General features: G+C 33.9%; 2 protein-coding genes across 2 annotated transcripts in view; one reads left to right on the forward strand and one right to left on the reverse strand.

The window, feature by feature from the left end:
• The window catches only part of FAR2 (fatty acyl-CoA reductase 2), a gene marked incomplete at its 3' end in the record, with an annotated part of 135,170 nt that extends 126,750 nt beyond the window's left edge, over positions 1 to 8,420 (forward strand). Inside the window, exons 10-12 of the mRNA XM_082851106.1 lie at positions 4,440 to 4,569; positions 7,235 to 7,362; positions 8,258 to 8,420. Of these exons, the coding sequence (XP_082707232.1) occupies positions 4,440 to 4,569; positions 7,235 to 7,362; positions 8,258 to 8,420 (421 nt within the window). The remainder of the gene's footprint in view (positions 1 to 4,439; positions 4,570 to 7,234; positions 7,363 to 8,257) is intronic.
• Positions 8,421 to 13,724: 5,304 nt separating this feature from the next.
• The window catches only part of ERGIC2 (ERGIC and golgi 2), a 37,750-nt gene continuing 27,473 nt past the window's right edge, over positions 13,725 to 24,001 (reverse strand). Inside the window, exons 10-14 of the mRNA XM_082849854.1 lie at positions 23,345 to 23,443; positions 19,901 to 19,998; positions 16,938 to 17,100; positions 15,782 to 15,864; positions 13,725 to 15,612 (exon numbers count right to left, since the gene is read on the reverse strand). Coding sequence (XP_082705980.1) covers positions 15,550 to 15,612; positions 15,782 to 15,864; positions 16,938 to 17,100; positions 19,901 to 19,998; positions 23,345 to 23,443 — 506 coding nt within the window. The 3' untranslated portion in view covers positions 13,725 to 15,549. The remainder of the gene's footprint in view (positions 15,613 to 15,781; positions 15,865 to 16,937; positions 17,101 to 19,900; positions 19,999 to 23,344; positions 23,444 to 24,001) is intronic.

Below are 24,001 nucleotides of genomic sequence, written 5' to 3' on the forward strand. Positions count from 1 at the left end.
CCCAAGTCCTTAGCCCTCCCGTTACCTGGGGATGAAAGGTGACAACTGAATCATATATACTTATGATTTTGTATATATAAGGGGACAACCAAAGCAGTAGTAGTGAAAAGCCTACCTTAGAGATCCTTTATCATAATAAATGAAGTTGTATGTTAAGGAACTTGCTTGATGAATTCAGCAGGTAATCATTCACCTACAAAGAAAAACAACTGAGATTCTGTGTCTGGGAGTTTCTAAATTGTTAGATGATCTTAAAACGTACAATGGTAACAGCCTCACATACACACAAGGAATGGTGCATGATGATCTCATTTTCATTCTCACAACATCCCAAGGAGGATATTTGCATCATCCCAATTTTACAAATGAGGAAATGGAAGCTAAAGGAAGAATTTTAAGTAGTCTCAAAGGAAGTGACAGAGAAAAGATCTGGAGAAACCAGAACTGGATTTACTGCCACCTGGAGATGAGTGAAGAGAGTGGAGGGAACAAGGTCGAATGAAAGTATGTTGATGCTGAGGCAGCTCTGTCACCTTCCAGCTGTGTGACCTAGGACATGTCCGTTCTTACCCCTGTCTCACTTGAATAATACTATATGTGTCATCATTATCATAACTACCAAAGGCAAATCCCTGCCATCAAGCCTCAGAAGCATGATGTTAGCTCCTTTTAAAGGAAGAAGTCTCTCTCAGCGTGTTTTATTTCCATCCTTATTAACAGAGCAAATGACTGAAACTTAGGCAATGTAGAGTTTATCCAAATTTTCAGAGACCTTACTTAGTGTTCATAACTCAATTGTCAGTTTCTTCCTGAGCAAGGTGAAAAAGGGGATACTGTGTCTGTGGGAAAATATTTGTATGAGGGGTTTATTAAATAAAGATGGGAGAAGAAGGAAAACCAAACATTCCTGGCAGAAACGCTAAAGCCTTTCAAATATATCAGAGTTAGAAGAAGACCTGGTTGAAGAGCAAAGTTCGGTAAGTACAAAAGGAAAACACAGGAGGAAGGAGCCCAATAAAAATATTTATGTATTTTGTTTGTAAGACATTAAATTGTAATATTCATGGAAAATGGTTAGGTTTGTTATGTGATAGGAATCTTAAGAATAATCTTTATGGCAGAAAATGCTAGAATCTTTCTGGACCCTTTTCTTCCCCATGTGTGTTTGTGTGTAATCGTCTATGTGTTTACAGCCATATATGGACATATATACAGTGTTGCTTTGAGGTAAGTGTATGTATAAATCTCTGTGTATGTATAAAGCAATCCTACATACTTTTAACTTTTTCACTTACGTTCCATGAAAATCTAAGTCATTCTGCTAGTGCTGTCTTTTTCCCCTGCTATTACAAACAATGGGGCAACAAACATGCTTTTTTCTAGAATGTGCCTCTAGATCTGGGGTGGAGGCTGAGGGGTGGGATTGCTAGACTGGAGAGTATATGGATTTTATGACTACCACCAGGTTGCCTTAAAGGAAGGCTCTGTCAATTTACACCCCCACAACAGCAAGTGAGAGAGTACAAGTCTGTTCTTTCCCACTCTCATTAATACGTTGCAAAAATCAATATTTTGAATTGTCAAACTAATGACAAGGAATAGCATCTCTTGGTCACTTTGAGTTGCATCTTCCGGGATTGCTGGCGGGGCTGGGCCTTCATTTGTGTATTTTGGACTTTCGTGTTTTCTCTGGTATGAGTTGCTTGCTTCTATTTCTCGCCTATTTTTTAAATTTTTCTTTTTTTATTGAAGTATAGTTGATCTACAGTGTTCCAGGTATACAGCAAAGTGATTCAAATATACAGATATGCATATATACACATGTACATATATATATTCTTTTTCAGGTTCTTGTTGTTTATCTATTTTATATATAGTAGTGTATATCTGTTAATCCCAAATTTTAAATTTATTCCTCCCCACTTTTCCCCTTTGGTAACCATAAGTTTGTTTTTTTATGTCTGTGGGTTTATTTCTGTTCTGTATAAGTTCATTTGTATCATTTTTCTTTAGATTCCACATATAAGTTATATGACATTTGTCTTTGTCTGACTTCACTTAATACGATAATCTCTAGGTCCATCCATGTTGCTACAAATAGCATTATTTCATTCCTTTTTATGGCTGAGTAATACTCCTATTTTTCTATTGGGTTGTACTTATTAATTTATGGAAGCTCTGTGTGTGTGTGTGTAAATATATATTTCATGTATTTACTTGAAGTCAGTTTCTTATATTGTAGTTCTAATTATGAAGCTTTTTTAATACAAGGGAAGCTATATATAATGCAGGTCTTAAGAGCATGGAGTTTGGAGTCAGACTTACATATTTAAATCCTGGCTTCACCAATTTATCCATATGAGCCCTAAATTACTTAACTTCTCTAACTCCTAACTTGTAAAAAGGGGATTGTAATCATACCTATTTCATAGGGTTTGACATAAGACTGCATAGAATATAGTAATCACTATTATTACCAAAGAAGTTTAAACATTTTATGAGATAAAATGAATCACTTTCCCTTTATAGCTTTTGCATTGTATGAATTGAGAAGATCTTTACTACATGAGAGTAATAAATATATCCTTTCTTTCTAAAAAAATACTATTATGCTGATATAGTCCTGTATATACAATGTTACACCATTGTATATATAATATACAATATTATATATACTATATAATCATTGTGCAATGATTCTTTTTAAAAATTAAATCTATTGAAATCATATCAATTACGTCAGGGTTGTAGAATGGATAAAGATTGCCTTAGTCTGTCTGGGCTGCTATAATAGAATATCATAGACTAGGTGGCTTATAAACAATAGAAATCTGGGAGTTCCCTGTTGGCCTAGTAGCTAGGATTCCAGGCTTTCACTGCAATGGCCGAGGTTCAATCCCTGGTCAGGGAACTGAGATCCTGCAAAAAACAGAAATTTATTTCCTCACAGTACTGGAGACTAAGAAGTCTAAAATCAAGATGCTGGTAGATCTGGCATCTGCTGAGGGCCCACTTCCTGGTTCCTAGACAGCCATGTTCTCTGTGTCCTCACATGCTGGCAGGGCCAAGGAGCTTTCTGGGGCCCCTTTTATAAGGGCATTACCCATCTGCCAAAGACTCCTTCTCCAAATGCTATCACTATTAGGAGGAATAGGTTTCAACAGATGAATTGTGGGAGGATATAAATATTCAGTCTACAACCAAGATATTAGATAACAATAGTAAATGGAACCCTATTATGATGCTTGTATTGATTCTACCTCCTTGCCTAAGAATTTCCCATGATACCATGAGAGAAGTACCTCATGAGTCATCAGGGATATGGGCAGTAGGATTTGACCAGAAATAAGACCAAATTCCCCAAATAGCATCATAAGTCTTTATGAGGTCAACTATAGTAATAACTATTACCAAGATTAGCCTAAATGATTAAGATAAAAATCGAATGTTCTATAGGCCAAAGGTGATCTGTAACCAGAAAATCTAGACTTGAGCATTAGCCATGTGACCTTGAACCTATTAATCCCTCTGTAAAATGAAGATAAACAGTATAGACCCTGACTAACTCACAGAATCATACTGTGAGGATCAAATAAGAAAGAATACAAAAGTTTTTTTACAAATTGTTATAAAGTTGGGAAGTTCAAACAGCAGGTCCTGACCATGGGGTTAGAAGATGTGATCCATCTCAAGCAATGGGATACAGGGGGTGAGTGTACAGAGGCTTTTTGAAGTCCGTCAAAACTGAGTTGGAATTTTGGCTTTGACACATTATATTATCACAGCCACTTAATCTTTCTTAAGTTTACTTTACATAAAAATGCAGATAAATACCAACCTAACAGGGATGTTATGGGAATTAGTGGAAATAATATTTTTTAAACATATCAGCACTATGCCTGTGTAAATTATTAACAAATAAACTATTTTCCCCTTAAATCTCCATTACAGTTAATAACTGTTTTTGGTTCATCGGACGCTAATGCAGTCACCACTTCTGCCTAGAAGTTATATAATAAGACCTCAAATCAATTAGTTTTTTAAAAAAAATCCAAGAACATACAATAAAAAAGAGAAATAAGTTTTCTTATTGTCTACCTCAGAATTCAAAGAATGAACAGTATGTCATCAGGGATGGGTACCTGGCTAGGCTTTTAAAATATTTGCAACTCTTGAGAAAGAGATGGTAGAAAAGAGGGAGAGAAGTTTAGTGGTATTAAAATGCCTGATAGAACAAGCACCTTTAGATTCATCCCCTTCCCTGCATTCGACAGAGTGTTAACATGGAAGGGGGAAAAATAAGAGTTTTAATGTGGAATTTGAAAACGTGGGAAGAAATTTTTTTTTGAAACATGATTTGTCATATATCCCTATAGAGTAGCAGGGAAGCAGCCATCTGTGGTGCACTGATACTCGCTCCTATGTGATCTTTACCTCAGGATGACAAAACTCATGAATCGGCTTTTAAGAACCCTTTCCATGCTGGAGTATTTCATCAACCGGAGTTGGGAATGGAGCACATACAATACAGAAATGCTGATGTCCAAGCTGAGTCCTGAAGACCAAAGAGTGAGTACAGCACTGACAACCAACAGGAAAACCTTACCCATTCAGAATTTAGAATTATTTGACCTGGAGAGCTGATGAATAAAGGATGTTTTTGTTATACACACAGGATTTTTTTTCTTTTTTGGCTAAGAAAATCAGTGAATGCTATCAACACAGTTGCAGGAAGCAAGTTTAATGTAGGTAAGAGATCTAGGTTCTTAGCCTTTGGCTGGCTTCTCACTGCTGTTCTGCAGTCAGGTCTCATACACTTTGTTTCAATCCTTTGTTCAACTTCCATAGCTGTTCAACAAATCCTCAGTACCTCTATCTTTCCCCCCTAACCTCCAAAACATATGACTTCAATGAAAAATAATAATTTTACTGGCCAGGAGCTCTCTCATCCACTGTTCTTGTCAAATCAAAATCGTTCTGCATCTCCAAAGCTACAGTTCCTTCCTTCTTATCTTTTTAGATAAGCTAACCCTTCCACCTCTGCATTCTAGCCCAGCTAAGACCACCCTCCATCAGCATTGCCCTCTCTCTAGCATTGTCAGTCTTCCTCCCTATAATGATTTCTCTTTGACAATTCAGACGTTTATTTCTCAAGATAGACCTTCACTTTAATTGCTTAGGATCAGTGCCATTTATTTCTATATATTAGCTTCTTAGCAGTCACAAATGTTGTCCTGAAATTCACAAATATAGAAATCTTCTGTACTTTGTACATGTCCCTAGCTTCATTTTCTCAGTCATTTATTCCTTGAGCATATCCTTAGTTTTTAATTAAGCTTTAAAGAGTTCACTCTCTTGACATTTTCCGCTAAAATTTTTTTAAAAGAAAGAAAAGATAAATTTCTTGATTTATCTTGTGCTTGCCAGCATGTAGAAGAAACCAAGTCATGCATATAGAAGAAACCAAGTCATGCTGAGAAGTAAATGTTAGATGGCTAGCTAGCCTCACCTGCTAGCTCGTACATACCAGCCTCATAGAGCATGATTCAAATCCAAGTCCTAAAATTACTTCCCACCATGGAAACTAAGGGTTACTTGCAGTCAGAAACGATGTTAAATATACCAGTTGAGATTTAGATGGATATTTTAACTGAAATCATTGCTGTGAACCTCTAAAATGGACATGAAATAGAGCTTTTTTTTTTTTTTTCAGAAATGTTTACATGCCTGTATAGACAAAATTCTTCTAAGCACCTGTGTTTAAAATGCATGGATCAAAACAGCTTATTTTTTAAACCCCCTCAGGCTATTAGAAATTATTTTTAAAATTAGCATCAAATGTTAAATAGGCTTATCTTTATTGCATTTTCTCCATGGAATTTACCCATCTAAATAATTCAAAAGGTAATAAGCTTAGAGTTTCATTTTTGACATTTTACAAATATTTTTACCTAAAATAACTAAAAATTTTGTGAAAAACAGAATCAAAACTGCAGTGGATTTAACATATGCTTTCCAATATCTTAGCAAAGGTAATAGTCCTGAATACTTGGATATAATTGCCAAACTCTGGTGTGGCTCAGAATTCAGTTTCATTTGCCACATGGAATGAGGATTCCAAACTAGGGTTTCACTGAAATCTAACTTAGAAATATGAAATAGCATAAAAATAAAAGCCTCTGTTTATATAGATGAATAAGTACCGTTTAGTGATACTGTGGAAAATAAACAAATCCAAACAAAGTGATACAGAATTACTTTTGGAAAGCAATTCAGCTTTTGGACAAGTCTGTGAAACTCTCTGGAACTCGTTAATTTCATCTGCCTTCTTTGTTAATACTCCAATTTATTTCACAAAGATTTGGGATAACTTGCAATAAATACGTGTAATAAAAGAACAAAACAGAAATAAAACATCAAACCAGGAAAAATATGTACTAAAATATGAAATCAAGAGTAAGAATGGAAAAACAGAACATTCATATGCAGTCTACAAGATCCTAAGTCATTGCAATTAAGCAGGAAATTTGTCTTAAGATTTCTGGTGGCAAAGTGAAAAGAAAATATAGTTTCATGGCATTCTTTGTCTAAGAAAAGAAAATACACTAGTGTTCTAGGAGAAGCAAAGCTTTTCTTACCACTCTGAATGTTTCTGAAGGGCTTCGTTTTATGGCACACTAAGAGACATAATGGATAACATCTCAAAATCAAAGATAGAATATAAATTCTGCTAAGTTAGTCCTTAAAGCTTTGATTTAAGCCTTTGGTTTAAACTTAAGTCCAAAGTTTTCCTTAATCAGCATAATGAAGTAGTGATATTTCAGGAAAGGGTGCTAGGGCAAGGGAACAACACCAAAATTTAAGAATAATGAAAAGAAAAAGACATATATAATTTGTTTTGGTCCCTATTTATTCTCTTTAAAAAAATTTAATCCTTATTTACTTGAAATGAAATTAACCTTCACCAGACTAATACCAGTTCCTTTAAATTTCCAAGACTTCCTAAAGGTCAAATATTTGTGCTTGATCCATGTTTAAATATTCATATATAAATGGTAATCCATATTGTTACTGCCTTTAAAATAACAGCTCAAATCATCTCATTTGGAGGGGTACAACCTAAATCTTCCAAACTGAATGTCACTCATTTAGGTAAAAGAAACTTCATCAAATGAACAAAGTGATCGTCCAGCAGTGCAATTCTGACAATCCATAATCTCTTCTTGCCTTTCAGGTATTCAACTTCGATGTGCGCCAGTTGAATTGGTTGGAATACATTGAAAATTATGTTTTAGGAGTTAAGAAGTACTTATTGAAAGAGGATATGGCTGGGATCCCAGAAGCAAAGCAACACTTAAAAAGGTAAATATAATCGGTCAGTTAATATTTACTGAGCACTTACCATGTGTACCTGATTTTATACCAGACATGAAATATGAGCGGGGGAGGAGAGGAATTAATTTTTTTTTGAGCCTTTGTACTATATACCCTGTAATATACTGTTTCATTTAGACTTTACCACATCCCTGTGAGGCAGGCATTATTTCTGTTATCCCATTTTTATCAAAGAGCTATTTAAGCTCAAAGAAGGTAAGTGGGCAAGTCGCACATGGTAAGTGCAGGAGCCAGATATGAACCCAAGTTTGTTTCTTCTACCAACATCCTGTCATAATGTGGTATAGAGAAAGAATACCCAACAGGCAGGAAACCTGATTGTGCTATTTAACATGGGCAAATCAGTTAACCACTCTTCAAGACCTTTGACTGCCTGAAATTTCTTTCAATAATTAATCCCTAAGGGACAAAGAATTATAGTAATCTGACATAATTCTGGTAGAAGCGAAGGGTTTTTAATGCAGAGATAAGTATGGAAAAGTAATTGCAAACTGAGAGGAACGTTGCATAGCAAGAACTTTAGAACTTACCCTGTAGTGAACAAGAACCAGGGAAGGTTTTTGATATATAGTAATATGATCAAAGTATATTTAAGAAAGATTATGTTAGCCATGTTTATAAGACAGGTTAAAGCAGGTATGAGAAAGGGAAACTAGTCAGGGGAATACTATAGAAATGATTACTCAGAAGGCATGTGGTGGAAATGAGAGATATCAAAATCAAAAGGCCATCAGGTAGTGCCACATACCTAAGCACTTAGTTATTTGCTGGTCATAGCCAGGAAAAGATACATTTATGCTTCAAATAACATAGTTGGGTATTTGGTACTGTTTTGACTTTGGTTATATATGTCTGTTTCCAGGCTCCGAAATATTCACTACCTCTTTAATACCGCCCTCTTCCTCATCGCCTGGCGCCTTCTCATTGCAAGATCTCAGGTGGCTCGGAATGTGTGGTTCTTCATTGTGAGCTTTTGTTACAAATTCCTCTCCTACTTTAGGGCGTCCAGCACACTCAAGGTCTGAGAACATTTGGCGATCTCCTTTTGTTTGGAACCTCTCAGATACCTCTAAAACAGCAACTGTGGTTCTCAAGATTAGGTAGTAACAAATATGTCCAAGTCATTACCTGTCAAATGTGCTGTCATGTATTCATCCTTATTTCTTAACTATACATTTTTATTTCAGTGAGAGAAGGAAAGTCATATCCTAGCCTATAATCATACATATGTTAGGAAAACATTGTTTCCTAACACTCTATTCTATGCTCTTGAATATAAAACACCAAAGTACACCCATCTTCCCATAGTTAGCTTTTTCCTCCTTGAGAGGACTAATTTCAACTCAATAAACATGGAAGAATACATGGTAGAAGCTGAGCTATGCTAAAGAAAGGCAGCTCTAACCTTTGAACCATTCTAGTGTACTTAGTATAAAGGTTTAAAATCAAGGTAAGTAGAGGAAGGAAGGTCTCAACATCTTCACAAATGCTGTTAGAGAAATAATTCTCCACCGAGGTTTCTGCTTTCTTTTTGTGTTATACCATGGAGTCCTGGTTGAGGGCTGGGGGGAATTAGAAAAATGGGTTCACATTTAACATTTTCCTTAACTATGCCCACTTCTGAAACCTAAAAAAAACCAAGAGGTGTAAATAATTATGTATAAAGTGAAGGCTCAAGCGTATTTTCATTGGGACTGTTTATTATGCTTTTAAGTAAAAATTAGTTCCCGTAATTTGAATTTGACCTCTATTATTTCTAAATCTTTTGAATCACCAGTTTTCCTGATAACCTCCTAAGGGTTTCCCTCTTCTTCACTAAAGTCTCCAAATCCTTTATATTTAAGTTTATATTGCTCAGGCCTCGATTAGAGATTAGAGTGACTAATGTTAGAGGAAGGTCCTAGGCTAGAATCATGTAAAAACCCATTCCCCTGATCTTTGCCATCGAGGAAAGCAAAATTTCAAATAAAATTTTAAATGCTAGTTTTAGCTTTTTCTGTAAGTGGGGAAGTTTACTCTTTCACCAGGATTTGCTAGTATCTTCATCACTCCAGTTGCAGAGTGTTACCTGTAGAATGTGCAGCAGAAGAGGACAGACTTCATTAAGTGACTCTAAGTTTAGAGAACAGGTGTTGTTTTGTTTAGAAATATTTTATGTATAATGCAAATGAGTAAAAAACTAATCTCAAGATCCTATATTAATATAACTGTTATTCCAACTTTCCTCATATTTGAGAGATGAGTGCACGTTGGATTGCAGCATCTCGTGTTAAAAACATGGACTATGATTCAGATACAGTACCTGGGGCCTAAGCAACTAAAAAGAATCACAACTACTTGAAAATTACACGAGCATAAGATGTTAACAACAGTTATATTTATGCTTACTTTCTGAGATAACTGGTTAATACTCAGAAAGGCACACTAGGTGGCCGAAGTATACTAGGGCCAGGAGGATGACTTCTAGCCCAATATTACTTGAGATTTTTCTGAACCTCATAAAGGGCATTTGGTGGGGATGCTTCTGGGCAGTGTCTTTCCCAATCTCATCTAAGTTCTGGGAACTACTTCCCAGGGCAGACAACCCAGTTCTGAAACAAAGTACCTGGATATCTTCAGTTTGAGATGTCTGTATGACATGTTTGAGTTACATTGATTAAGATACAAACTGTAGATAATGATAAAAATGAAATCAAGATACAATTCAATGAAATTGGACAAAACATAATAGTTCTAAGAATTTACTATCTTTTGATTATTTTATGTTTCACCAATTCAATAAATTCCACTGATCAAGTATTCACATTTTGACTTGATTAAATGAAAATTTGAATTAAAAAATGGTTTCCTCTCTTCTAGTGTTTGACTACTGCAGTTGATCTCCCACCTCCTCCCTAGAAAAATGATATAATCTAAATAAACTACCAGTTGAATATAAATTAACACATACCCATAACGCTTCATTTTTTTCAGACACCATTAATAGGGTTACATTTACATGTTGAAGCATGTTCTACCCGTGACATTAGAGAAATGACATGAATAAAGTTCTCTTGTGATGATTAAGCAGCTTGTGATGATTAAGCAGTAAAAGTAGGTATCTGCATGAAAGAAAATCTCTAGTTATTTTACATCAAGACCAAGTGAAACTAATTTGAGCGCCTAATATATACACTCCAATGAGAAAGAACCTTCTACTTTTTGGGAAGAAGGGGACAGTGAGGACAAAGAAAAGCTTATGTTTAAAAAGAAGTTTTGGTAATCCCTATATTCTGCACCCATAAGATATATGATACAGTAACAAACATAACAGAGTTGAAGACAGTCACCACCTGAGGCAATTAATACTAGAAAAAGTTGAGGCAGATGAGCACACAAATCAGAAAAACATTTCTCACATTTTATACTAACCTAACGTCATCTCCAGTTAACAGCTCACTTTAATAAACTGATTTAGAATCTCAAGGTAAATAGACTGATCTGAGAAGGGACTAATACCCAAATAGTGTGTTATCTCACAGTGAAAATAACAATTAAAGTACGTCAGCCTAAAGCTTCCAAAAACATCAATAATTTTTAAAGTTCATGTGAATCACATGCAAATTTCCACACAGCTATTTTTCTCTGTAACTGCAAATCTAATAATTATATTCTAGGAACATAAGCAATTGCCTAGAGTAAAAAGTAATGACTGTCCCATGTGCCCACAAAGAGATATGGAAAAATGCTCACTGCCTAGATTACTTTTAAAAAATATTTTTAAAAATTACAAAATAGGGCTTCCTTGGTGGCGCAGTGGTTAAGAATCCACCTGCCAATGCAGGGGACACGCGTTCAAGCCCTGGTCCGGGAAGATCCCACATGCCACGAAGCAACTAAGCCCGTGCGCCACAACTACTGAGCCTGCACTCCAGAGCCCGCGAGCCACAACTACTGAAGCCCAGGCGCCTAGAGCCCGTGCTCCGCAACGAGAAGCCACCGCAATGAGAAGCCCTCACACCGCAACGAAGAGTAGCCCCTGCTCACTGCAACTAGAGAAAGCCCGCGTGCAGCAACGAAGACCCAAGGCAGCCAAAAATAAATAAATTAAAATACATTTTTTAATTACAAAATAAAAATAGAAATTGCTGGTTTTAGGGATGTAACTGGCTTGAAAGACAGGAATGCCCTGTGAGGTGTAGATACAATTATGACAAAGGATATGTAACTGAAATTGAGTTTTGATAGCTAGAAACAGCTCTCTTAACACACAGGTGAACATTTTATGTGTGTCCCTACTTTATTTGAAATAGCAGTTCCAAGCTGGAACTGTGAATCGGTTGGGGAGATGTGGGGTTGGGGAACTTTCATCAATCCTAGAAAAATATCTTAAAGAAATTAAAGGTAAGTATAATACAAGAAATCACCAAATTGACTTGCATAGTTGCTTGGAAACAGAATTTACAAAATATTCATTACATAATTATATGCCGTGTTGCTGAAGGTCTGCTTTAGTATGTAGCTTTCATCAATGTACACTTTCCCCCCACACCTTCTCATTCTGAGTTTTACCTTAAAATCATTACACAAATAGCATAAATGAGTTACGATGTTTGGAAGAATTGTTCATCTAATTTCTTTTGATAAATATCCAGTACAACTTGGAGTTGCTGAAACAAAACTATTAAATGTTTTGCTGATTATAATCTGCTTACAGCTTTATAAACTTGAGTCAACTGCTCAATTTTCATCACTCGTCCATTCATAACACGAAAAATACAGAATGAATCCAATCTCATACAATTTAGTTCCGTCTGAAGCAAAGGAAATGTAACAGAGTGATAAAGATTGCTGTAGTTTTCCTAGAAGGAAAAAGAAAAATATGAGGAACTGAGCCTTATTTGGGGGTACATGATCGTAAAGGGACAAAGAAGTTGTACAATTTATTTTATTTAGAGTCCAAATGCCCAGGATTGAGACACTAAATGAGTCTTTTATGGTTTTTTTCTCTTAAAACAACACAATAAAAAAACTACAAGAAAACCAAAAAATCCAAGGCAGCTTGTTTCCTACTCTTAAAATAATGATAAGTGATACTGTCACTAAAATATTTCAAAAGGGCTGGGGGGGGAACTACAATAAAGAAATTACTTGGATATTACTCCAGACATCATGCCATAAGGTAGTGAACAAATAGTGATCTATTTGGATAGTGCTGACAAAAGGTGACTCACTTTGAAGGTTTGCTACAGCTCCAAATAGAAAGGGAGGAACTTAAGTACTAGGTTAAAGGGCATGATGAGATTTTAAAGATCCTAAGAGTCATGTTTAAGTAATTTTTGAACATTCAAAATTATGCATCTCGAACTGAAGTTTAAGATTCAAAATTTTAAATTTTGAAGCAAGGGGGTTGCATATAAATTTATTTTGTTACTTGAATTACTAACCTAAGACATAAAAAGACAATGCATAACATATGTCTACTTATACCATTAAAAAATTAGGAGATCTTAGTCATTCCTTTATGAATTCCAAAGTTAGTTAGTATTAAAGATTGTAAACTTTGTCTGCATTAGTAAATTATTTATTATAAAAATTCAGTGCTTTATATCATAAAATGTATACGAGAAAAGTGTAGTATTAATCACTTAAGTTGAGAATTAGAAATAATTTTGTATTTCTCATATTGAGTTAAGCTTTTACCAGGAGGTAGTCTGAGGTGTACAAATACTGTAGCAGAGAATTATTCACCTAAACGTTTCATCTCCTTTTATAGGCCAATATATGCAAACACAGTTTAAAAAAAACACATTTCACATAATTTGAGATCTCAACTCTTAAAAATATTTAGGATGGAATATATATATAGATATTATGAATGCCCTAATAAAGAGGATTGAGTAATAAAGTGGGTATCCTACTGGAGGCACCCCAGGCAAACACCAAGGCTACATAATAGGCCAGTACAGTGTTCTCTGCAATGGAAAAGAAACACTTGGTGAGGTCAAAAACTCCTAATAAATCCTAACATGCAAGTATACTTCATCATTCATCATACAAAGGGCTGGTCAGAATCTTAATACTTTGATTGCCCCAAATCTGACCCTATTTGAGGAGTTTCAGGTGGAAACCTTTCTTAACTTTTAAAATGGAAATCAATGGCAAAGTAGGATTTTGCTTCAAAGAAATTCCTTTTATAGTCAGTTTTAATGGGACAGATTAATTCCATTTAAATTTTAATATGGTATTTGGAAAACACAGAAACAATTAAAAATCATATATAAGTACGAGAATAATTTTTAAAATCCTTCTTAAAGATACTTAACTGCCATAATCCTAACTGAAAGAAAATAATTCTAAATCAATATTTTTCCTCCTATTAAAAAAAAAACCCTGAAACTTAACTGAACTTTCTGACAAGCAGATTCACAGAACCGACATTCAGTCTAAAACAGCTAAAATTTTAATTCTAATTAAAATTCCTTTTCCTAGTCTACCTTCATTGGAAATAATATCTGAAGAAAAGAAATGAGAAATACGGAGACAACCATTCATTATTTGGAATCTTCTGAATTCAAAAACCTTTCAAAGCATGTTTGTTACCTATATTAATCAGTTAATTTAATGCCTCAGTGATAAACTATTTATCTTAAACAATGACACTTGTTATTATCTGCAAAATACCATTCCACATAAGCTTGAATGAAAAGTAGTTCTATCAGTATTTTTCCTTCTCTCCATTACATTATCTGCCCCAACTGTTTGACTTTTCTTTTCCTTTGAAAAGAATGCAATTTGAAAAACTCTAACTTGTGATGGCCTGTTCTCTAAAAACCACCATTTTAAATCTTGTCTTTTAGTCTTGGCCTTGTTACTTACCTGGAATTTTGTCTCCCCATTTCCCTAAATGACTTAAACCATGAAGACTGGTTGATGATTCCTCTACTATCATTAAGTAATACAAAATGAAAAATGATATTGGCACACATATTCCAAATTTAGTTTTTAACAGCACCTGAGTGATATACCCCTCTCATTATTTTCAATCTTTTATAGTGTATAAATTTAAAATCAATCCTTAAATAGTAAGAAAGCTAGACCAACACAATCTAATACAAAATCAATCACATTCAGGACATTCTGAATGCAGATACTTCTTTCATAATACAGTTTAACGGACATTGTTTAATATTATAATCTCTCAGATCTGACATTATCTTGTCTTACTTAAATATTTGCCTCATGCTTCTATTTTATTTAAAGTTACCCTGTTGCCCGCTCACCACAACACACACAAAATATGCTACTTATCCTCTTAATCTTTTACAGACTGGTAATTTTCATCATTAGTAGTTGATCTTTTTATTACTCACCCCCTGTTCCCAAAGTATACCAATAATAAGGATCAGATTAGGAAACTTAGCATTTTTTTTAAACATGTGCTTTCTTCTCCCTGTATAAGTGCCCACTATATAATTTGTGAATGATACCTCTGTTACATATTATAGCATCTATGTACCTGCCCCTGTAAGAATTCACCTTAGTCTTTCACAACCCTGCCCTGATCAGAAAAGTCAATCGCCAGAGTCTAAAGAAAAGCAGTAACCGTCCTAAGACTGAATTATTGGATAAATGGTCTTGTCGTTATGGCTTAACAGTAATATGGCTATAACACAGGGGCCCCACCCTCTCTTCCTTTATTAACAATGTGACCTGACCACACTTTTTAAAGTCTAGACTAGTTTTCCACATGTTTTACATATTTTATTCTGACATCATATCTTTTAAAAACAAACAGATGCAAACATTTGCACTTATCAATGCCATTTTCTTTAGATGTGGTTTGACTTCTTCCTTCAGGCTCTTTGTCATCAAGAAGCAAGGTTTGATTTCGATACTGCCGTTGCTATGAAAATATCAGAAGGGGTCATCTTCAATGCAATATTCCAGTTGGACTTATTCACTGATTAGATTAGCTGTATAATTTCTTCTAGGACATTTGTAACAGACACAACACACATAGGATTTCAGTTTGGGTTTTTTTCGTTTTTTCCCCTAGGGTGATTCCTGCTTCTCATTCATATTTTCTTTTCTTTGAATATATTGCACAATATTTTATTATTAAAAACGTTTTACATCTCAGACAAAAAGTTTTTCTCCTTTACTTGGGAGGTGCTAATGTGTATTATTTTCTAAAAGAGGTAAGTGGTTGTCTGTGTGGCCATCTTCAAAGGGAACCTAGGGAGGAATAAAAAGACCGAAGCATTAGTTTTATTCCTTACACTATTTCCTCTAAACACAACACTTTATTTTGGGCAATTTCTTTCTGGGCGCCAAGAGCTACTATTTAGATTTAACAATGATACTATGACTTAGAGATCAGCACCATTTATACTACACCACTTACAGAACTGACGGGTTTGTAGGCTCCAAGTCTGAAACGACAGTAAATTATTTCGACTATAAATTTTCCAATTCCATGTAACATGCCTGTAATAAAAAATAAGTTTATGTTTTTAATTAAATTATGCTTTTAATGTAATTTCTTCCTAAGTTATTCATTTCCTAATTTTGTAAGTAAGAATAAAAAACTATTATAAAGGAATAGATAAGGAAGGAAACAGTTTGCTTTATTCACTTCCACAGTCAAAAATATCAAGACAATTGAATTTTAAAATAAATGAATTTCTTTTCAAAATCACAAAGCCACATAATTCATGACCTTGACAAAGCAATCTTTTCAAAGGTGCTTAATATGTCTCACACCTACACAATTTTGAAAAATAAATACTACTAGCACCATAAATTTAAATGAATCTAAATAAAGCAGTGATAAAAACTTTCATAAGAAAAGCTATTCATCCATTTTAAAAATATAATTCAAACTATATAAACTCCATGTAATATTAAATAGAGGTTAGGATAAAAAAGGAACTGTTTCCTTATCTATTATACTCAACTATCAAATTTTCACAATTACAATTCTGCAAGTTATCTTTGAGAGAATCCCATAATCTTATGGTGAAAACACCAAAAGTCATAAAAACATTACTGACTAAAAATTTGGTTTCACATATTTCATAGTTTAACATACCATAAAATACAATTTTACATTGTGTACAGTTAAAAATACCTTAACTGAAAAAGAAAATTTACATTCAAAGTATCTACTATTTCTAGGCATTTTCTCATCTAATCCTATAACACACTTGCAAGTTAGATATTATTATTCTCATTTTTATATAGAAAAAACAATTTCAGAAAATTTAGGTGACCTACACAAAGCTATCACCATGTAAATGACAGAACTTGGGTCCAATCCTAGGCTCTCTCTAGCACACTAAGTAATCTCCCATAAATCACTGAATGCAGTGAACTTAGTTATGTGTAACGCTTAATCAATACAATTTTTGAGGTTTGAAATTAAATCTTAAAGAAAAAGTTCTTTAAGTATCAAAACATGAGAATGTGTATATTTCTTTCCCCTTTTAAGTAAAAGCATCTTGATTTTTAATGTTAGCAGAACTTTTAGAAATTAGACAAAAAAAGGAATGAATCTTAACCTGTTGTTGAAAAGATTCCTCCAACAATACCACAAAGCCTTACAAAAAACTGCCAGAATGGCATATGCTCCTCAGTAACTGTCACCATAAGAGAGCTGAGATCATATTTCATAAAAATCCCAGAGACTCCATGGCTGCCTGCAGCATGGTTAATGACACGTTCCTAAAGGAAGGCAAAAGGAAGGGGAGAGAGAGGAGGAAGAGACAAACAGGATTCACATCATTAGGTTACTTGTATACAGTCAATATGAAGCCCTCCAGCCCTCCTGAACAAGAGGGACATCCAAATCTCTTTATGAATTGTCCTACTAGACCAAGCTCTCCAGAAATAAGCAAATTATTCTGTATTCTTTGTATGGTTAGCTTTTGAAGCAATCAAAAGAACAGAATCATTTTTTACTGTTTTCTCAAAAAGGTCACTTTACATCTACAAGGTTTCTACTAAACTCAAGAGTTTATATGGCACATTCCTCATTGACCAAATCAATGAAAACTACATTCCTATTTTGACATACTTTTTGTATTATTTCTTTGCTAAGAATTTACAAAATAATTCTATCTACTTCCTGTCATTTGAATGATAAGATTTAAAACCAATTTCAATTGCTGTTGTTCATTTTAAACTATATGAGATGGAGTACAGGAAGAAAACATAATACATTAATTTGAAAGATATCAATATCTGAGCTATTGGTTCAGTTTTTAAAGGAAATTTTTCTTGAAAGGAGCGTAACTAAAATTATAAACCTACCACAGTGTGCACACTGAGTGAGAATATATTGTTTCATTCCATTCTGTTTACACTTCAAAACTCAAGTTTGCAAATTTCTATTATAGCATGAAACAACTATGCTACCACAGTGCTTTGCTATGATTTTTGTGTCAGGCCCTACCTGTTTTTACTAAGCTGTAACTAAACTGCAAGCTTTAGGAAGACAAGTAACGTGGGAAATTAAAACAATTTCATGTGGGCATTACAAAACCTCTTTGCCTATTAGCACAACAGAGCCTTATAAGCCATTGATCAAGTTTCCTATATAAAGTGACTTCATCTTTAAGTTCTGATAAGTTCAATATTTTGCCAAAATTATAAATATATTGTCATCACCTATGTGAGTGGATATTGTTTTAGGGATCACGGTGTCTACATAACAAAAGACTCATAATGATTCGCTTTTGGTCTAGGACCAATGAAGGTCAGGCCTGTCCTTCTCATCCTCCACTCTACCAACTCCAGTTACTCCTTTTTTTTTTAAAGTGAAATACAACCACTGTAGTTGTCCTATCAGTACTAACACATCCCACAAAGGTCAAATGCTCTGTGATTCTTTTTTTTTTTCTTGTTAATTTATTTTTGTTATTTAAAATACATCCTGGAGATAATTTCGTATCAGTATATAGATATCTTTCTCTCTCTTTTTTTTAAAGTTGCATGTTCCTCCATTGTGTCGATGTATCACTTGGGTTGCTTCCAGTCTTCTGTCTTTACAAGTAACAAAACGAATAATCTCATATACAACATCACTTTTTTTCCACTGTATCTTTGGATTTAATTTCTAGAAGTGGGATTGCTGGGTCAAAAGGTAAATGCATATGTCATTTTGCAGATATTGCCAAACTCCCTTCCAAGAGACTATGCCATTTTCCTTAGCAATGTATGCATGCCTGTTTTCCCCAAAGTCGTGCTGTTGTGTAGACTGCCTGACCTTCAGGTGTTGCCAACCTTAGTGAGAAATGGTTATCTCCCCACCCATAAAGAAATGCTAAAAAGCACAATATATACTTGTAGACACTTTACCTAGTTTCTCTTTCTCTCTGCACGTGAGCATGCGCATGCGCACACACACACACGGAGTTACACATACTTGATTTTTCCTCCTGAACCATTTGAAAAGTTATAAACACATGACACTTCACCCCTAAAAACTTTAGTATTTAGTTTCCCAAGAATAAGGAAAACAATTACTGAGGACATAGTCAACACAAGTTATAAGACTATCAAAGGAAAATTTCATATGGAGGAAAGCAAATTTTATTTTATTTTTCTGTTTTTTGCTGTACACGGGCCTCTCACTGCTGTGGCCTCTCCCGTTGTGGAGCACAGGCTCCGGACGCGCAGGCTCAGCGGCCCTGGCTCACGGGCCCAGCCGCTCCACGGCACGTGGGATCCTCCTGGACCGGGGCACGAACCTGTGTCCCCTGCATCGGCAGGCGGACTCTCAACCACTGCGCGACCAGGGAAGCCCGAAAGCAAATTTTTAAAAGCACTTAAATTCTGGAATTCTTCTGGATACTAGTATTTGAATATTCACCATTCTTGAACACAATAAGAAAACATAGCTTATAAAAATAAAAAATTAACAACAAAAAGAATGAAAGAAAAAAAGAAAACATGGTCCCAGAGTAAGTGAGAAATCTGTTAAACTGCCCAATTCCAAAATTCTGCTTCTCATTATCAATATTTACTTATAAGGCCACTCCACCCTAAGGTTGCAGAACGTCTGTCCTCTCAATCAGATGAAGATGAAGCCCTAAATTAGGAAGGCAAACCCTCTAAATCTGCTATCTGAGTCACAATAACCATGCGCGTCCCAGGGTAGATACATTAAGTAAAAATAAATAACAGAGAAATCAGAAAATCTGCTGGCAGATTAAAAAAAACTGCTTATACCAGTACATGGGAAAACAAGTATTAAGATATTAAGAGTAAAATAATTAATATCATAGTTTAATAATTTTTTACTAATTGAATGGAAAACATTCCAGATTTTTTAAATCTACTTCTTTTCTTACTCTAAAACATACTTAATACCCATTTCTGATATTTTATTGACTTAAAATAAAATGTCAATGCATTTCAAATTTTAAATGGGGGAGGGCATTACCTGAAACTCCAAACTAATTTTGTAGCGGGACTATAAAATGCTTTAAAAAAATTATTTTACCAGTTGGATTCAACTTACCCTTTCTGTCACAGAAAACTGATGGGTGTCTGCTGAAATTTTATATGTATGTAGTTTTGTTGGCACGATTGTAATAAAATATTGGAACATCTGGTTGTCTAGAATAAAAACAAAATGTAGGTTTTTTTCATCAATCCAGTAGCAATGAAACTACTGCCAAATACATCAGCCTTCTATTAAATACATCTAATCTGAAATTTAATGCTACTTATAACTTAATGTCTAACAAAAAAATATTATAAAAGAATCAATGAAAGCAGTATATTCACATTTGGTAAAACAAGTTCTCAGTAAGCATAAAATAGTCACACAGACACACACACACATCTATTAGAAGATGTCAAAAAAGATGAGCTAGTTATCTAGTTAGATATCTTTTATAATCATTATCATCCTTTTATAAAATATGGAAAATAAAAGCATTTCTTTATAGTACAGAAACTAATAAAAATAAAGTTATAATAGCATAACCACCACAAGACACATTTTCAGTTTCTACTAATATCTGAACAGAAATAAATAAACCAAAACTGAATTAGCTATTGGATATATAAACCAAAATGTAGCCTTTGGATAAATACAAAGAATCAATACTACAGTAGGAAAATAAGCAAAGAAACTACTCAATGATGGCCTGGGGTTACTACGTAATCAAAATGATCATATTTATATAGTCATTAGGCATTTATAGGTTTAATACAAGTCATAAACACCAGTATATTACTAATTATTAATTAATTTTAAGCAATTAACAGTTCACATAATACAAAACATGTTAATTCTCTAGGTCTACATTCTAGAAAATTTAGAACTAGATACATCTATCTATAGTTTCAGCTAGGTTAAGTGAATAGGGCCTCATTACGTTTGCAATGTACTTCACGTCACATGGTGATAACTGTCTATGACAACTGAGTACATGAATAAAATATGTAAGTTTTAAATGTATGGTTTGATAAATTTTGACAAATGTTTTTATCCATACAATCACCACCACTATCAAAATATAAAACATTTTAATCACCCCAAAGAGTTCCTTTGAACCCCTTTTCAGTCAATCCCTTCTACCTCTGGTCCTAGGCCAACCACTAATCTACCTTCTATTGTTACAGACTCGTTTTGCCTATTCTAGAATTGCATATAAATGGAGGTATACAGTATGTACTTTCATGTGTCTAGCATGAATTAATTTTTATTTTTATTTCCATCAGTTCAATTTCTCTGTCTCTTATCTCACTGTAATTCAGAATAGGAGAGGGAAAGTTAAAATTGTAGATAGAAGGGAGAGGTAAGACTAATGGTCTCTTCAACACTAACATTAAACAAGTTTCTAACAAAATAAAGCAAAGCCTGTTTCAACTTCACCATTTCTTATTTCACCTACCACTATAACTACCACTTGTACCACTATAACTTTCAAAAACATAAAATAGTTTTTGGCCAGTTCTATTATTAATTTCAACTTAAATCCTAAATATTACCACAGATAATGTTAGAGCAAAAGTGTGTCAACTTTGTCCACCACCAATAAATGGCTTATCAATTGTGGACGATCTTTCATCCTTTGAGTTGTTCTCTGATGTAAAGTGAACTGCTCAATCTGTGCTTATTTTTGAGGTGTTTTACAAATATCTCTATTACGTCATAAACAAAAATAAGCTGAAAATGAGCGGAGAAGAAGGTGTTCAAGTATGAAGTATTTATGAAAAAGAAGATGAAATTGAGAGTGGTGAGGTTATAACCAATGCTGTACACATGGGTGGGATAATTAGACTTGACGGAAAAAAATGAGAGACAAAGGAAATCTCACCACATGCGGAATGAAGTCCAATGCAATGAACAGTAGCCAAAGCGGGTCAAAGAAACTTGACAGGGAAAATTGGAAACCTTTTAAGCTATGGAGAGAGAACTGCTGAAGACCTATTTGTCTAATATATAAGTCTGTTAGATAACTTAATGGCCAAGCAGGGGGAAAATGCTCTTGCATTAGATTTTGTTGCAAGCCACAAATTGTTCCAAAGGTTATAGGTCTGTCCAAATCTGCACAGCATTAAACATGTCACTGCTAAGTAATCCCCTCAAAATTCCTACATGAAGGAGAGGGTAGTTACCTGAATCCAACAGATCTGTAATGCTGAATTTTTTCTTTATCGAAAACGAGGCCCAATAGAACATATATTAGGAAGGAGAAGAGTATACCTGCTTTAAAGCTTTGAATAACCTACTGACATTCATCTCATGCCATTTTATAAAATAATTCTAAACACCTCTTAGTTTTCCTGAACATGTAAATTTAAAGAGCCTTTTGAAAATTAATCTGTTCATATTTAGATCTGCTTCTTTACAAAAATGTATAGTTCATTTCAGCATCTTGAAACAAAGTATTAACCAACATGTTTTCAATTGTGCATCTCTTGTAATATTTAATGTATTTTGGTGTAGAATGAACACATACTTAAAGATGAGATTACACAGAACAAAGCTTGTAATTCTCAGAATGTTTCTACTCACACATTTCCAAATTTAGTACTCTCAAGCTTCCTTGAGTGAAACATTCCCACACAAACATAAAATACTCATGAATTCTAAATAAAACATGTTTAATGTATCTGATTACAACACTATGCTAAAAGAGTAAAATACTGAAAAGAACATTAATAAATCTATTTGAATTAATAAAAAATGAAATCCTTAATTACAGTTTTGCAAAGGCTAGAATTCCTAGTGGCACAGGAAGCTTTAGACGTCCTTAAGGCATATAATATGACTATTTAAGAAGAAAGGCAACCAAAAATCTTCAAAAAACAAACATCAGAAACCAAAAAACCTTTTATTTCCTTAATAATCCATCCATATTTGCATAAACTGAAATTTTAAATGGAATAGATGGTTAAAACAGACAGTAATAAAAGGTATCTGTACTACTTCTGACTGTGTTAATACCAAACTATTCTAGAAGAACTCTAGGTTTCTGATGTTTGTAAAATTCTCTAGAGAGGTTTCTGACATGGTAAATATTGTATAGATTTTAGAACTCTGAACCTACACAAAGAAGAAAATTTTTCTTATAATGTTCAAACTTTCTTTTGTTCTTATTCTTTCTTTGTTGAACATGGAAAAGCAGTTATGCCCTCTTAACACATTAACCTTTCATATATTTAGAGAGCCTTTAAATTCTACTCCTTCTCCTGACTACTTCTGACTAATTTCTTATTCTGTTCCATGGCTCATTTTTTACCATTTAAAATTCATCCACCACTAGAACAAATTCTCTTACACACATCTCCACTTAAAGATGATCAGCCATTTAAACCACTTCAAGATTTATCCGTTTATCTGTTACAAGGGGGTTAAGGAAGAGGTTTATTTAAAATGTATTAATATCAAAGTTATAAGAACTATTTGCTTACATGCAAATTCCAACAGTAATTATTAAATACTTACGATCGAATGCAATTTTTTCAGTTCCATCTAAAGGATTAATAATTCCTGGAACAAGCTCTCCAAAAGACAAATGATCTATTCTATGAGAAAAATTGTAAGCTAAGAGGCAAAAAAAAAAAAAAATTAAGTAGAGAAATTAAATTATTCAAAACTACATGTTACAGATTAGTTCACATTCTTACCTATTCTCAAATGAAAATATCTAAAATCTGCTGGTATAATAATACAGTATTTAAAAACATATTATTTTAAGAAAAATGCATGCAAATATGTGGGAATTATATGTATAGAGGTAAACACATTCTGATAAAATGCTACATTGCAAATTTCATAATTATATACAAATTAATATCTAAGAAATAATATGACATCTAATTCTGATAAACAAAAAAATAAGTCTTTTCTAGTCCAAATCATCATATAGAAACAGGATTGTGTTAGAAGAACTGAGATGATGTCCATGAAACTGATCAGATATATTTTTAATACACACTATTGCTTTAGCACATTTATGTAACTAAACTTGTTTTTTATGGAATTTATTACTTGTTTTTGTTGTCTAAAGGAGACTTTAAAAACTAAGTTTTATGATAATCATTACACAAAACTAACTTGAATACTTTATATATGTGTGTAAATGTCCATATTTAAATTTAC

This window comes from Leucopleurus acutus, assembly GCF_964270905.1.
Source record: "Leucopleurus acutus genome assembly, chromosome: 11".
NCBI classification, from domain to species: domain Eukaryota; kingdom Metazoa; phylum Chordata; class Mammalia; order Artiodactyla; family Delphinidae; genus Leucopleurus; species Leucopleurus acutus.